Below are 14741 nucleotides of genomic sequence, written 5' to 3' on the forward strand. Positions count from 1 at the left end.
AAAGTCCCACAATCAAAATGTGTATTCAAAGCTCAGATCATAATGTGATCATTTTCAGGAAGTTCAACTGAAACTGTAATGGTTTTATTGTTTTTATTTTTTATTTTTTTTAGTGTAACACCACAACATGCAATTTGCTGCTCTTTAACCTGATTTGTACCTCTGAAACCTTCCCCTTGGGACAGTACAGCAGGTTATTTATATCGCGTGACTGAGAGGCCCAGGTTCATGGTTAATAGCAGCAGAGTGGCGTGGAATGATGTATGGTTATGGCCAATTAGATTGGCTGGGGGCAGATTTATGACCAAGACAGCCATTTCTCTCTCCCTGTCTCTGCCTCACACACACCCTTTCTAGAGTTATTTTGCAAACCCCCACACCATGCTGTTTCATCTGTAGCTGTGTTTCATTCGCTTGCTCAGCCTCAGGTTCTCTAATTTATTCCCTCTTTTTTTTTTTTTTTAATTCTTTCACGTTCTCTTTTATACTTCAGAAAGCTATTCTGCGTCATTTGAAGGCAGGAGACATACATTTGACAGAAAGATGCGGCAACAATAAGTCTTCAGTGTCACAAAATCAAAACTGACATGTCTGCTAACACAAGTAATTGCCACAGACACACACACACACACACACACACAAACAAACGCAGGAGAACTAAAATATCTAAAAGCTCAAGCTGTGTGCGTCTGTGTGTGGAGACTGTACGGTTGTGTATTATGTCTGAGTGTGTCTGTATGATTGTCTCCTTATCTCTGGGGAAAAGGCACCTGGTTTTGATTCACTGGTGTGTGTCACAGGGCTGAACCTCTTATCTTCCTGCATTCCTCAACTACACGTATTTCAGATTTCAACTCTGCTCAATATGTGTTTCTGTTCCTGGAAGATTTTGTCTATATATGGTCTTTTCCCTTTTTGCATGCATTAATTTGAAATATCTATGTGTAAGTGCATGTTCCTGTATATGTATATTTATATATGTGTGTGTGTGTGTGTGTGTGTGTGTGTGTGTTCTCCAGGAAAATCGTCGTTCAGTTGTACCTGAGATGACACTGTAAATGTGTCTGCAAAACATGCTAGTTATTTGCTCTTTCTCTTCTCATGTAATGAATCTTTTTTGAGACTATTTAGTGCAATACTGTGAAGTGTATTGCTTAATATTTTAAAACCTGCTTTAAATTATTCATATATCTGGCTTAAAGGTAACTTGGATTGGAATGGGTCTGATTTAATTTGATTGTAGATCATTTTATAATTCAACTATCACAAAATACCTACCATATAATGCCCTAAAATAAAGGTTAGCAATGTACACAAAATGGCATGTTACTGCAGAAAAAGTATATATTATATGGAGCAATAAGGAAGCAATGCTACTGAGACTCAGGATTGGACTGCCCCATACTTTATTTCCATGGTAATGTTATTAAACTTTGATGTCATCCATGTTAGATATACCTACAGAATGAGATTACCACAATACCCCAAGAGGGGGCCCTTTCTATTTATTCTAATCCCATGATAGCACAGTTACTGAGCTATTGCCCTGTCTGCACTCAGCTATAGATGCCTGGCTGCTGCTGGGCTTATCTTCTCTGGAACATTATTTATTCCATTGTAGTGTTGGCTTTATTAAATGCCCACATTATTACTGATGGATGGCAGACTGATTGCTAAGAGGAAGCGACCAGATAAGGAAAGAGAAAGCGAGACAGAGACTGTGTGTTAGAGTGTGTGTTAGTACAGGCTGTGTTTGAGAGAAAGAGTGTGTGGGTGTGTGTTAGAGAGAGAGAAGGAGCAAAATTCTGCACAATGTATTGGGGTCATGCTGCTCCAGAAAGTCAAATGAATTAGTAGGCATGCACCTCCAGGAAATTACACTGTGATGTGTGTGTGTGTGCGCACATGCATGCACTTGCATGATGCATCATGTCTGTTTCAGTGTCTCTCTGCTTGTCCCTTCGGGGCCCTTAATGAACAGACATGCTCTGCCAATCGAGGTCAAGGTCATGGCTGTGATTAGTGCCAGACACGAGCATCATTCTGTTCTCTGATGGGAGGCAACAAGCGTGTACCACCGCTGCCAGCTCCATTATCTGCCTGTGGAGCCATATTTGTCCTTGTACACCAATGTTGAACGCATTTGGCACATTGCCATGAACTTGGCTTATTGGCCATGACTGTTGTTTGATTACAATCAGATGTTGCTTGATTGCTATTTCCACTTAGTTAATTGAGGAACAATCACCTGTTTGTTGCCTGCCAAGATGTCACTATTATCAGAAGCTATAAATGACACTATGGAGTAATAAAGACGATTATTTACCCAACACACCAAACAACTATAAATTATTTTTTTATTTTGAATTAACAAACCTGATGTATCTCGACATAGCCGGATTAATATGTAAACTAGCCCCAGGTCAAACATTTGCTGTTGGGCTCCTGTTGACCCTCCTCATCCTCACCTGCTACACTTTTTTTGCATCATAAATAGTTATTTAGGCCTACTTCATTTGGGAATATGCACCATGTGTGCATAATATAAACTAAAATATGAAAGACTTAAAGTGAGATTTTGACAAAAGGCCCCTCTAAGACTGGGCCCCGTGATAAGCTAGTAATTCAAGACCAACCTTAGCTGATATTTTACTTTAATGGTGCCAATTCCCCATCACATTTTAAATTAAAATACCAAAACCAACTTACGTGCCGTAAAGTAGGAGTTATGGGCCCCCTGGGGTGGGACCCACCGTGAGGACACTTAGTCCATGTCTTCAGTATTGTGTCTAGGAATTTAACAACCTGAGGAACAGCTTACATTATGTAAAGACATTACAATGAATCAAACGATATAAAAGGGATTCAGTATTTCTCTGCCTGACAGTAAATATATAATTTACAGAAATATATATCTACATATATGTATATATAACTATTAAAGGCAAAATAAATACAATTACAGAGAAAAAAAGAAATCTATCTATCTATCTATCCTCTGATTGGTTTATTGTCCAACTAAAACGCAGAACAGCGCGCTGATGCGTAGCTACTTCACAGCGCGAGCTCGGCAGGTCGCTCTGATCAGCACATCACCGGTGCGTGCTGCTGTTGGCTAACCTCTCTCTCTCTCTCTCTCTCTCTCCCGCGCACCTCCACTCCCGCCACCTCTGTGCCCGCACTCCGAGCGATGACCAAGAGAGACAAGGGCGACACAAAAGCCAAGGAGACACGGTGAGGGGATATAAGTGAGAGATGGACGGATGATGAGAGGACGGTTAGTTGGCAGAAAGACAGGAGAACCGCTGTCGCTAAGGACGAGGAGGAGGAGAAGAAGGGACGAAGGCACATCTGCCGTGACTTTGGGGATTTCTCTCCGGCAAAGTGGGGAGGAAAAGGGGAGACGCCACATTCTTCGGGTGCCAAAATTTACCGCGTGTGAGAGGAATGACTAACATGTGTCGGAATTACCGTGGTGGACCAACATGTAGATTTTGGCGACCCTTTGTCATTTTTCTGTTTTGCAATTTCGTCAGTTAAGGTAACGTCTGCTTTAGTTGCGGCGCGCGTCAACATAAGCTAACGGCTAAAAACGGCTTTTTAAAAATAAATTAATCCTGTTGCTAGGGGTTCTCTATTTTTATATGTTTTATTTGAAACATCCTTTGGAGAGTGTTTGGCCTCCCAGGGAGCAGGGTGGATTTGTTTTGGGGGTAAAGGGGGTCGGTTTTTAAGAGGCGATACCCCCACCTCCTCCTCCCCCTTACATAAATGTTTGCGTGCCGTTAGTGCTCTCGTTCTCGGTCGACCCCCCCCCCCCCCCCCCCTCACCCCCTCTCCCCTTCTCCCTCTGAATAGGTTGCTGAGTCTCACACGCAGACAGACGCATATGCACACATAGAGACAAACAGACCTGGACATTATCTCACGCGCACACACATCTCATATGCATACATAATCATACAGACAAACCTTATCCCCCTCACCCACCCAACCCTCCACCAACCCTCTCACCCCCCACTATCTGATGACTCCCCGGCGCAGAGGTGGACGTGGTACGGAACCGACTGTAGCATCATCATCATCATCATCCTCAACACTACCACTGTCATCATCACCATCCTCATCCTCTTCCTCGCCACCACCATGTCCTCGTCGTCGCGCAAGATCTCCTCCGAGTCGTTCAGCAGCTCGGTGGGCTCGGACTGCGGGCTCGAAAGCCCCGGGGGAGACGGAGGGGACGGCGGTTTGGAGACGGCGGAGGAGAGCCGAGGCTGCCCCTTCTCCTCCTTCCCCTCCTCCCACAGAGCGGTCCTCTGGAACGGCCGCAGCCCCGCCGAGAGGTCGGCGTGCCCGGCGGGCCAGGAGCAGCAAGGACTCGGTGGACCCCACAAGAGGGTCACCAGGAGGAGACGGGTGAACTTGGACTCGCTGGGGGAGAGCCTGAGGCGACTGACCTCACCCATGGTAGGCCTTCAGCTCAAACTGTACCTTCACAAAATATAAATATTAGTCTACTATAGAAAGTTGTAGTACCATATTCATAAAGGTCTCTTGTTAGCCAGTGTTAATTCATAGTTTTACCATAGATTTATAGAGCATTCTTCTAAAATCTATTAGGTCTAGTTTGTTTGTCATACTGTGTACAATTAGAGCTGGGCTTTATTAACCAAATCAATGACTGTTGGTCTTCAGAAGATTCTCAGTGATTTGTCTGAGAAACAGTCAATGTGATGACCAAACAGCCAGAGGCATTTATTCCACTCCACACAGCTGTCTCCGAAGTTGGCCCTTAAAAAAAACAACATTCAAGCTTTTCCAGCATAGTACGATTGTGCAGAAAAATCCCAGACGATGTCTTTCCTCATATCATGATGCGATGTGTGCTGTCTATGAAAAAAAAGCCTCTTTTCATCCTTCACTTCTGATAGCCTGAATCATCTGGCAGATTATATAATAAATATGTTGTTGTGAAAGAGAGAGAGAGAGAGAGAGAGATGCCCATGCCCTGTCTGTGTATATGTAATGATGTGAGGAGTGTGACGAATGAGCCTGTTTCTGTGTGTCTATCCGTGTCTCAGTTGTATTACAGGCTGTAATGTAATAAAGCAGTTATTAGAACTGAGCGCAATTGTGATGGATGGCGTGTGATTAGGGCATTTGGTCCTTTGTGATGGTACATCAGTTAGGGATTTGATTGCATCACGTGTAATGTGGCCCCTGTTATGTAGTTGGTCAACGATGAAATACACAGATAAGTGGATAGACAAGCAGATGTCTAAGATGTTGACAAAACAGGAGGGCCATATGAGAGGGGACTTTAACTTTCACATGAGTAACTTGTACCATAATTTCAAAGGCAGCTACATAGTCAACTGACATTAAGTTGAATGCCAATTAGCAGTAAGTATAAAACTGTACAAGACTTTTGACAATCGTCATTTCTTAATAATTCATGCCGTATTCTATTTTTCTTTTCATGAAGCAGCTGATAGCTTGTCAAAGTCTGACTGTGGTTTAATATGAAGTGGCACTGTTTTAGTTTTGTCAGTCCAGATAACCAAAACTGAAAGAGCTGAAAGTGTCTGCAAAGTATGGTGTTGATTTTCAGTGGTACCAGCAGTACTAGCAAACAGTTTACATTACTGTGAGGCAATGTTATGATCAATGTTATGATATATAAGATAAGCCTCAATCCACTTCTAATACGTATCTTTCGTATTGTGTGTCTGTGGTCTTCTTCAAAGAAAGGCAAAAGCTATAAAAATAAAGCCATAAAACTGAAGTAATCCACATTCAATGTACAGTGATCCATCACCCCAACCGACACATTGTGTTTGAGTCTACATAATCCGCATTGTATCAGAGATAGAGACCTGTTGATGGATAGATGGATTAGTAATAGATGGATTGGCGGATGAACAGTTTTTGTGCTCTAGTCAATGCCTCTAATCTAGTGTTGAGCTCACATGGGTTCCAGGTCTATTTATGTTGGTTCTCCTATAGAAATAGATGTTGCAGAGAAATCTATAAAGGAGAGCAGTGATTGTCAGCCTTTTTTTGCTGCCCAGGCACAACCTCACAAAATAATGAAATTCACAAGCACAGCTAAAAATCTGAAGTTGGTTTATATTGGAGAGGACCACTGAGAGCCAACTTCAGCTCTCGGCCTGATCTTTAATAGATCTGTGCAAAAAATAGGGCAGAGGGAACACTTAAAGACAGGTTTGTATAACACTCAATGATGATAATATCTAGCATTTACATGTGGGCAACATCGTGGAACTGTGTGTGTGTCTGCATGCCAAGTATGTGTTTGCCTGTAAGAGCAATTACAGGCATCAGTTGGGCATTAATGGAGCATTTTTTAAAAATCTAAACATGGGTAAGGGTCATTGTGCTTTGGTCAGAGAGACAGGGAAAGGGTAAATGTTCACAACCTTTTTTCAGTGTCTGAATGGTGTGTGTGTTAGGCTGGACTGTGATAGAGGGCATGTTTAATGTCTGTCCACTTTGGAAATACATTATTAGCGAAGGTGCCATCAAAACATTTAACTGCTACTGTCAGTAGAAACTTACAGTAGAAAATTAGTCAATAGACACATAAATATATTCACTCACTCACAACACAACACATGGTTTATTATCTTTTTGTTCTCTCTCTCTCTCTCTCTCTCTCTCTCTCTCTCTCTCACACACACACACACACACACACACACACACACTACTCACACACACACACACACACACACACACACTACTCACACACACACACACACACAGTGGCTGCGTGCAGTGGCAGTGTCTGTTGTTGACTGCAATGGACCGTGACAGAGAGAACAGAGCATGCTCTCTGTGGTTGTCTTCACCCTGACCACACTGACCTAGAAGCAACAACACACACACACACACACACACACACACACACACACTTACATGTGCGCAAACATTCATTTTCTCTCCCTCTCTCTCAGTTTCGTGTATACACATGGAAGGTGGCCATTCACTTAGTGACCCATGACGCAGATCAAAAGGCCCTGAGTGTTGGCCACAAGTATGAAAAGTGTGAGACAACTAAGTGAGCGTGCTAGTGTGCGTATATGTGTGTATCCTAAATCTACGCTCTACCCTATCAGGAATCAATTTTATTAAGGAGCAGACCTACCTTGCTTTTAGCTTGATACGTAGTTTGGTCATTGTGTACACATGCTGGCTGTTGTCATGGACATTTCTCCACTCCGCTTTGTATACGTTGACCTGTTGAAGTTGGCTGTTTGCTGCGATCAGCCTGTCTCTGTTTTTATATATTTTTGAATAAGGGCTAGTTTCTTAAAATTGGGAGGAAAAGTGTTGATCTACACACACTCCAGTGATTTCAAGAATATTCATCCATAACTCCATTGGGCATTTTCTATTCTCAAAGAATGTTAAAAACAACGTACCAGTCTAGAATGTTTTCTTATGAACAACCAAAGTATAACTCAAACAATCAATATAACAAAAATTATTGTAAAACGTTTTGTTTGTCTGTAACTGCACAAAGTATTAATAATAAAAAAAGTCCCCTTCACCACAACTTGACCTCTATTTTAACATCAGTGCAGACAATGCAAAACATTTCATGATTCACAAGTTGATATAACTGCCAGTTTGTCAAATCAAATTGATTTGTTATGAAACTGTTAGTTGTTTTTTGCATTTTCTCCTTTTTTGGACAGTTGATAGTAAACAAGTAACAAGGGCATTTTGAATGCAGTAAGAACGTTGCCATCAATCAACTGAAAGGTTTACAACTTGCATGTTTTTCCATCTTATTGATTTAAAAAATTCATAATTGTCTCCCCAAGTGGCCAGAATTTAGAAGTAATTAAACTGGAATTATGAAGATACACATAAACGTCTCTGTGAACCAACGTGGAGAAGGGTGTTATGGATAACCGTAGTTTGCAGAGGAGTCGACGAGCACACCTCCCAGATCTCAACAACACAAGTTGACTGGTTGATTCAACTCCTGTCTGTATCCAAGCAACCCTTGTGCGAAGCATAATTCCAGCTTTATTGTGACAAATAGCTCACAGAAATGTTTAGGTCGTACATCTCTTTTGCATTACATTCATTTCAGACTTTTGTCTAAAGTGATTTACACTAAGTGCTTTCAACATTTGTAGGGAACAGCAGTAGATATCCTCAAATATTTTGTGTAGTCAGGGAAAAATGTTCACCCCTGCCATGTCCGATGGCTGCATTATACCGCTAACGCTGCTGTGCTGCATAGTCACGTTAATTGCTTTGCCTCAGAGACAGACTGATATAAAGCAGATTGCAACAGAATTGTTTTCTTTGTACCTTCTTTATTACTTGCCTCCTCCCCGACAGAGAGACATGATGCGTCTCATGCTGGGAGTTATCTGGCGGGGTCTCATCTGGTGTATGCGTTTCTATTTTCTTCAGTAGTGGTGGCAGCTTTCCAACTGTGCTGGAGCACCAGTACCCACTGCTCTGTGACCAAACACCACACCAGTTCATGCTAATGGGAATTTGGAGGAGGAAGATGCAATAAAAGGAGGCAAGGAGGATCTGGTCCGCTGTGCTGTATGTGTTTGTGTCGGAGGGAATCAGTCCCAAGACACACAGGAAAAGGCAGGTTTAAATACAGTACAGGGAGTATCACAGAAAAACAGCAATGCAGAGCAACGGAGCAAGAGGAATGGAGTGAGTATTGGTGAGATTCTGCTCCCCTCCCAAGGTAAAGAAACAGAGCAAACAAAAGAGACGGAGTGGTTTGGATAAAGAAGACAGGGAACTAGAAAAAGAGATGGGTGAGATAAAGGAGGAGAGTGTCATAGTGTGTCTTAAAAGATAGCAAGAAAGTTTAAACCCTCATCCTGAAATGTAGTTGGACACTGTTTCATTTTAATGGAACATTTCGTTCTTCCCCTATCGTGCCATTTCTCCTATCTACACACTATCATCATTGCCATGGTAATATTTTAAAATCTTTATTCAGTTAAGCAAACGCATTCAGTTTATTACCTCAATTCTGTTTTTACCATATTATGTTTATATTGTCCTAATCAAATCCTCCTGGTGTAGATTTTGTAGTGTGTTTTTACAATCTATCCTAAGAACCAGGCGATCTACATTGGTCTAACTAGCTGTTAGCCGAATCCTACTATCTAAACACCTTGGTGTGTGTGACTGAGTGAGATTAATGTGTGATGGGGTATCGAATTGCGTGTACAGTAAACATGCCAGCGATTGTAACAATGCAGACTAATGATGATGTGTGTGTACAGTATGTTTGCATATGTGTGCATGTGTGTGTGAGGCTGATAACAGTTAGTGCCTGTGTGTTTGGTCTTCTTGTAGTATCTTGTGTGCACACACTATAATGTGCATGTTCTGTGGTAAATGAGTAGCTGAATCAAGGATGCAGAAGGAGGAGATTGTCATGAGAAAACACCATTTCTGTTCTACACACACACGCACACACATATACTGTAGATGTTCACACAAATGTGTAAGTGGAGAATAGAGAGGTGGCAGTTAAAGCATTTTTTCCTCACAAATTATATATAATATTTTCTTTAGCTATCAGGTCTACACAGTTGCTTGTATAAAGTGCCCATCTTGCTCCTGTTGTTGCTAAGGCTCGCTGGAAAATATTTTTGTATCAGCAGGCATTGTTTCAAGTGGCTCTGACTGCTACAATATTCACAGTTGTTGGCGTTGTTGAGGATACACACGTAGGTTTTCTGACGGCACACACTGTCTCCCTAATTTCTCACGGTCTCATGTTTTTGCTCTACAGCCCCTCAACTCAATAGTCTCTCTCGTTTCTCTCTGCCTCTTGATGCACACACACACACACACACACACACACACAAAATCATCGCTCCTGTATCTGTCCGGAGTGGGCGGAGGCCTCAGAGTGACCTCTCCAGCTGGCACACTGTGTTCTAGTATTGTCACTACAGCCTTGCATTTGAGCCGTATCACAGATAATCACATTGGACCCGCCTCCTCGAGCTTAGGCTGTCAGTACTGTCAGTAACGCAAAATATGCCAGCTTCACGCACACACACACACACAGACACACCACAGACAATCCGGGAGTATATTATGGTCATCTCAAAATTTCTATTATTTTTAACTTTTTTTTTTTTTTTTTTTGCAGACCTTTGAAAGCAGGAAATATTGAATATATGAATATACTTGAATGAAATTTTTTTATTAATAGTAATGGTAGTTTTTCTCAGAAATTACGCTGTGGAAGCTACTTAGACTCAATCTAAATTTAAAATATATTTTTACCAAAAATGAGGAACGGTTGATATTCCATTTTGTTTTCATAAGAAGTCTGTAGGCCTACAGATAGACCTTCTTTACAGCAGTCCTTTTGACTTGTCATAGTAAGAAAAGCACAGGTGTTACTAATAACATTAACGATGGCTCTGTTCTATTCAAGTGTCCCAGTAAGCCGTGACAGCACACTGAAACTAAAGAAGCTAAATGGAATTCTGCCTCATTAACTGTATTATTTACACCTGTGTTTTTCCTACTGTGACATGTCAAAATGTCCTCCATGAAAAAAGCCTATTAAATATGAATGTGTCTTGGCTGCAATAACACTTCAGGTGATACTTTGGCAGGGTTTTTGGTCTGCTCAGATGGTCCAGGTGTGCATGAAGTGATTGATATTGGGAATTACTGAATATGTGCGGAATTGACGCTTTTAGGTGCAACAATTGCATGCATACAAATGCACACACACACACACACACACACACAAATACACACAAATACACATAGGCTTGTCTAATATTGCCACTTCTTCTTGCAGACACAGACTGTTCAGGAGGCTCTACAGCGAACTCTACAATTCTACAGACAACAAGAGATCAGGTAAGACGGTCTTTCCTCACTTGCTGTTGGTCTCTCTTTCTGACTCTCGTCCTCTTTCATCAATCTCCACACTCACTGGCTGTCTATCTGCTGTCTTGTCTTAGTGTCCCTATCACTCATTTTCTCCCCTTTGCTTTTATTTTTCTCACTTCTCTGTCTGTCTGTCTGTCACACATATACACGCAAACACACCTGCTCAATCTCTGTGAGCCTTTCACTGTCTCTGCTACCCCCCATTCTCCCTGCCTCTTTCTGTCACACAGACACACATACAGCATATAGACACAGTCCTTCACCTCTTGTCTCTGCCTCTCTCTCTCACTATCCCTCCTTGTCAAAACAGTAAACCTCAGTAGGGAGGATTCAGCGAGGCACAACATGTGCTAACATTGTCCATGATGCACATACTGCATTCAAATATAGACACTGGATTGGGACCTATCTGGATTTTTATTTTTCTTTGGTGATTTTCTTTTCTTCTCCTGTCCATACTCCTTCACACCTTGGCCTTACTTTTTATCGCTCAGTGTTTTCTCTGCTTGATTCATGTACAATGGAATTCACCCCCAGTGTAAATCATATATTGAACAGCAGTGATGTGTCTCTCCAAAAACAAATCCCTGTCATTCAGCATAACCCATAACAGTCAATGGATCTACTTTCTTATGAAGAAATAGTCCTAAAGAACTGGTGACAGCACAGATTTTAGTTTAGTATTATAAAAAAATACTAATTTGCAAAAACCCCCCACAAAAAACATCTTGAGGGGATGAGATGGATGTTCATCCTGTTATTAGCGCCTTATTAGCTTTTCTTATTTGCTGATCTCATGGATAATCATGGCTTATCCTGTGTATATGTGTTTGTTTGTGTCTTTGACAGGTGTCAGGAAGTTGGCAGCGAGGAAAGACGAAGAGAGAGGAGAGAGGATAAGTGCCCGTTTCTAGAAAATTCTGGTTCAGAGGAAGATGTCCTACAAATCCTACAGTACATGGCCACCATACTGGGTAAGTATATGAAGTATAGTAAGATGTATGTGCATTATTGTGTATTTGACATTGAGAAAGGGTCTGTGTGGTCTCCTCTGTATATGAGTTGATGTGGTTATGAGTGTGTGTATGTATTTAGTTGTCACCTCTTTGTTTCTGGCGTCTGTGTTATTTTTGTTATTGCTTAGGATCGATTGTACTGTACTGTGTTATTTTTATTATTCGCCAAGACACACGTAGGCACTGCTTCTCTGTTTTCCCCCCTTTGCATGTCCATCAGTATCCTCCTTCTCGGTCTTGTATTTCTGTTGTGCAGAGATACCACCACTATGTGTCTCAACTATACTGTATTTGTTAACTCCTCTCTCCTTCAGTCAATGTTCTTATCTGTTTATCTCCATCACTCTCCTTTTCAGCTTTCTGCCCCAGCTCTGCCTCCTGTCTCCTTCTGTCTTTGCCTGCAGATCTTCCTCTCCTCTCTCCATCTCTTTAGACCTCCATCTTGTGTTTTTATATCTCAGTTTCAGCGTTCTCAGTTCTCAGTTCTGGCAAAACTCTTAAGGCCAAATTTACATAAATAATAGCCATAATTTGCCATAGTTGAACATTAGAATGGAAATCAACTGATTAATTGAAAGCTTCAAAATAGCTTGGTGAAATGCCCACGTCACTGCCGATGCTTTACCAATCTGGCTGTCAATACGCTCCTATCTGACCTCTCTCACCTGTGTGTATGCTGCTCCAAGCGCTATGTGTCATGGTAAACTGACCTGAGTTTCAACCAGTGTCACTTCTTAGTGCATTGTTTGCAGTTTTCTCTTTCTGTAAGTCTGTCTAGTTAAGTCATTATTAATGCTTTCCAAATGTAGTTTATTTTCTTGCACATTTTGGGATTTTTCTGGTTTGTTCCATTTTGTGGTGTGTTAGGTTTTATTTATATTAATTGTCAATTTTAATTTTGCTATAATCCTTTAATCCTATTTATTATTCAGTCAATAGGCATGTGACATGATTATTTTATCTTATCAATATTCATTATTTTAGCAAGGCTTTGATGTTTGATTACTTTGAACACTGAATTTCTGTGGTTTGATATGCTTGAAATTATTTTTGCTGAATTTAAATCTTGGCCAAAACAAATTATGAAAGAGGTAACGATAGGTTTAATGTAAAAGTCAGCTGTAACAGGAAATTATTATACACACTTAGAGGTGAGGAAGTGTTCAAGTGCAGTTTTCTGCATTAAAATTACATTGAAAGACAGTGAACCAAGATGCAAGTCTGCGTAATCCTTAATGACATGTCTGCTTAAGCATATTGCTAATATGCATATGTACTGTAGAGTAGGTATTTGATTGTATGCATGTCTGCAGGTTAGGTATATTGTTGTGCGTCACTGTCTATGTTGATAATTTGTGTGTATCCTCAGAAGAGTGCAATTCTGCAACGCTGACATTGGTGTTTTGCACCCCCCCCTCTCCCAGGAGTACCATTCTGTGAGCTGCGAGAGCATTTCGGAGAGGAGTTCTTTGGCCTCTGCTTTGAAGAAAATGAGCGAGTGCTGCGGGCTGTAGGCGGCAACCTTCAGGACTTCTTCAATGGCTTTGACGCCATTTTGGAACACATTCGCACCTCCACGGGGCGCCGTGCCTCATCTGAAAGCCCCTCCTTCCAGTGCAAGGATCTCTATGAAGAGGAGAAAGGGAGAAGAAAATTGGACAAAATTGAAGACCGTGGAGAGAGAGATGGAAGAGGGAAGGTGTTACTTCTTCATTGTTTCAACCCTGCCCCTGTTGTTGGATTGGTCATGCCAGGGTTGATCAGAGCTGTTGCCCGACGGATCTTTCATTCAGAAGTTGAGGTGGAAGAGGTGCCACCTCTAACTCCCTTATTGCCCAATGAAGATACAGAACACACAGACGGTGACTCAACAACCCCCACCCCGACTGCGTCCCCCACTGCCTCACCTTCCTCGTCCCCGTCCCCTCCCTCTCCTTTCCCAACCTCTGTTCCCACAGTTTGCTTGTCCTTCCAAATCCAGGAGACACGCCCTCCTTCCCTCTCCTCCTTCCCAAATGCTGCCCCAGTGAACACCAAACGGCCCCCCCTCTCACTCTCCACCAACCCCAGTGATCTGCGCATCGGCCTGGCCACGTTTTGCCGTGCCTTTCCATTTCACCTTGTCCTGGGGCCTCGCATGGAGCTACTGCAGCTTGGAGAAGGATTGAGGAGGCAGGCTCGCATTGAGCCTCACCGGAGCCTCTTGTTCAGGGACTGTTTTGAGATTGTCTCGCCCAAGATGGAACCTTCGTTCCAGGGCATCCTCCTGAGACTTGCATCCCCATTTACCATCCGGACCAGACCTGATGGCACCAAGGAGGCTGGCACCAAGGAGAAGGTAAAGATATTATACAGAACAGATGACACTGTTTTTCAAATCCTGCAAATTATTGCAGTAATACAACTTTTTAAACTGAAATCCAGTTTCAAATTTTAAATGATAAGGCTGCTGGTATGTTGTCTTTTTTTATCAGCAAATTTCCACTGTTGTCCAGAAATTATGTAAACAGTAGCAGTGGACATTAACTTCATGTTGGGCTGACGGTTCTGTGTTTACACTGGTAAACTACACTAGCTATGTTCATTGTAATTAATAAGTATGCCACCCAAATGCTGTGGTGTGATGCTATAGGCATAAGATACTTACTATTGGTACTTGCAAATAGGACAATTCATACTTAAATAGTCTTTTCATGGAATTGCTGATAGCAGTAAAACGATAATATGTCACCATCCTTACCCTCCAAGTTATAAGCTTCATGATACAATCCACACATTTTAGTAGCA

At 41.8% G+C, this 14741-nt stretch overlaps 1 protein-coding gene across 1 annotated transcript in view; it reads left to right on the plus strand.

The window, feature by feature from the left end:
* Positions 1-4146: 4146 nt before the first annotated feature.
* The window catches only part of gucy1a2 (guanylate cyclase 1, soluble, alpha 2), a 33905-nt gene continuing 23310 nt past the window's right edge, over positions 4147-14741 (plus strand). The window contains exons 1-4 of the mRNA XM_070906192.1: positions 4147-4467; positions 10844-10905; positions 11788-11912; positions 13379-14292. Coding sequence (XP_070762293.1) covers positions 4147-4467; positions 10844-10905; positions 11788-11912; positions 13379-14292 — 1422 coding nt within the window. The remainder of the gene's footprint in view (positions 4468-10843; positions 10906-11787; positions 11913-13378; positions 14293-14741) is intronic.

The sequence above is a fragment of the Enoplosus armatus genome, chromosome 5 (genome assembly GCF_043641665.1).
Source record: "Enoplosus armatus isolate fEnoArm2 chromosome 5, fEnoArm2.hap1, whole genome shotgun sequence".
NCBI classification, from domain to species: Eukaryota; Metazoa; Chordata; class Actinopteri; order Centrarchiformes; family Enoplosidae; genus Enoplosus; species Enoplosus armatus.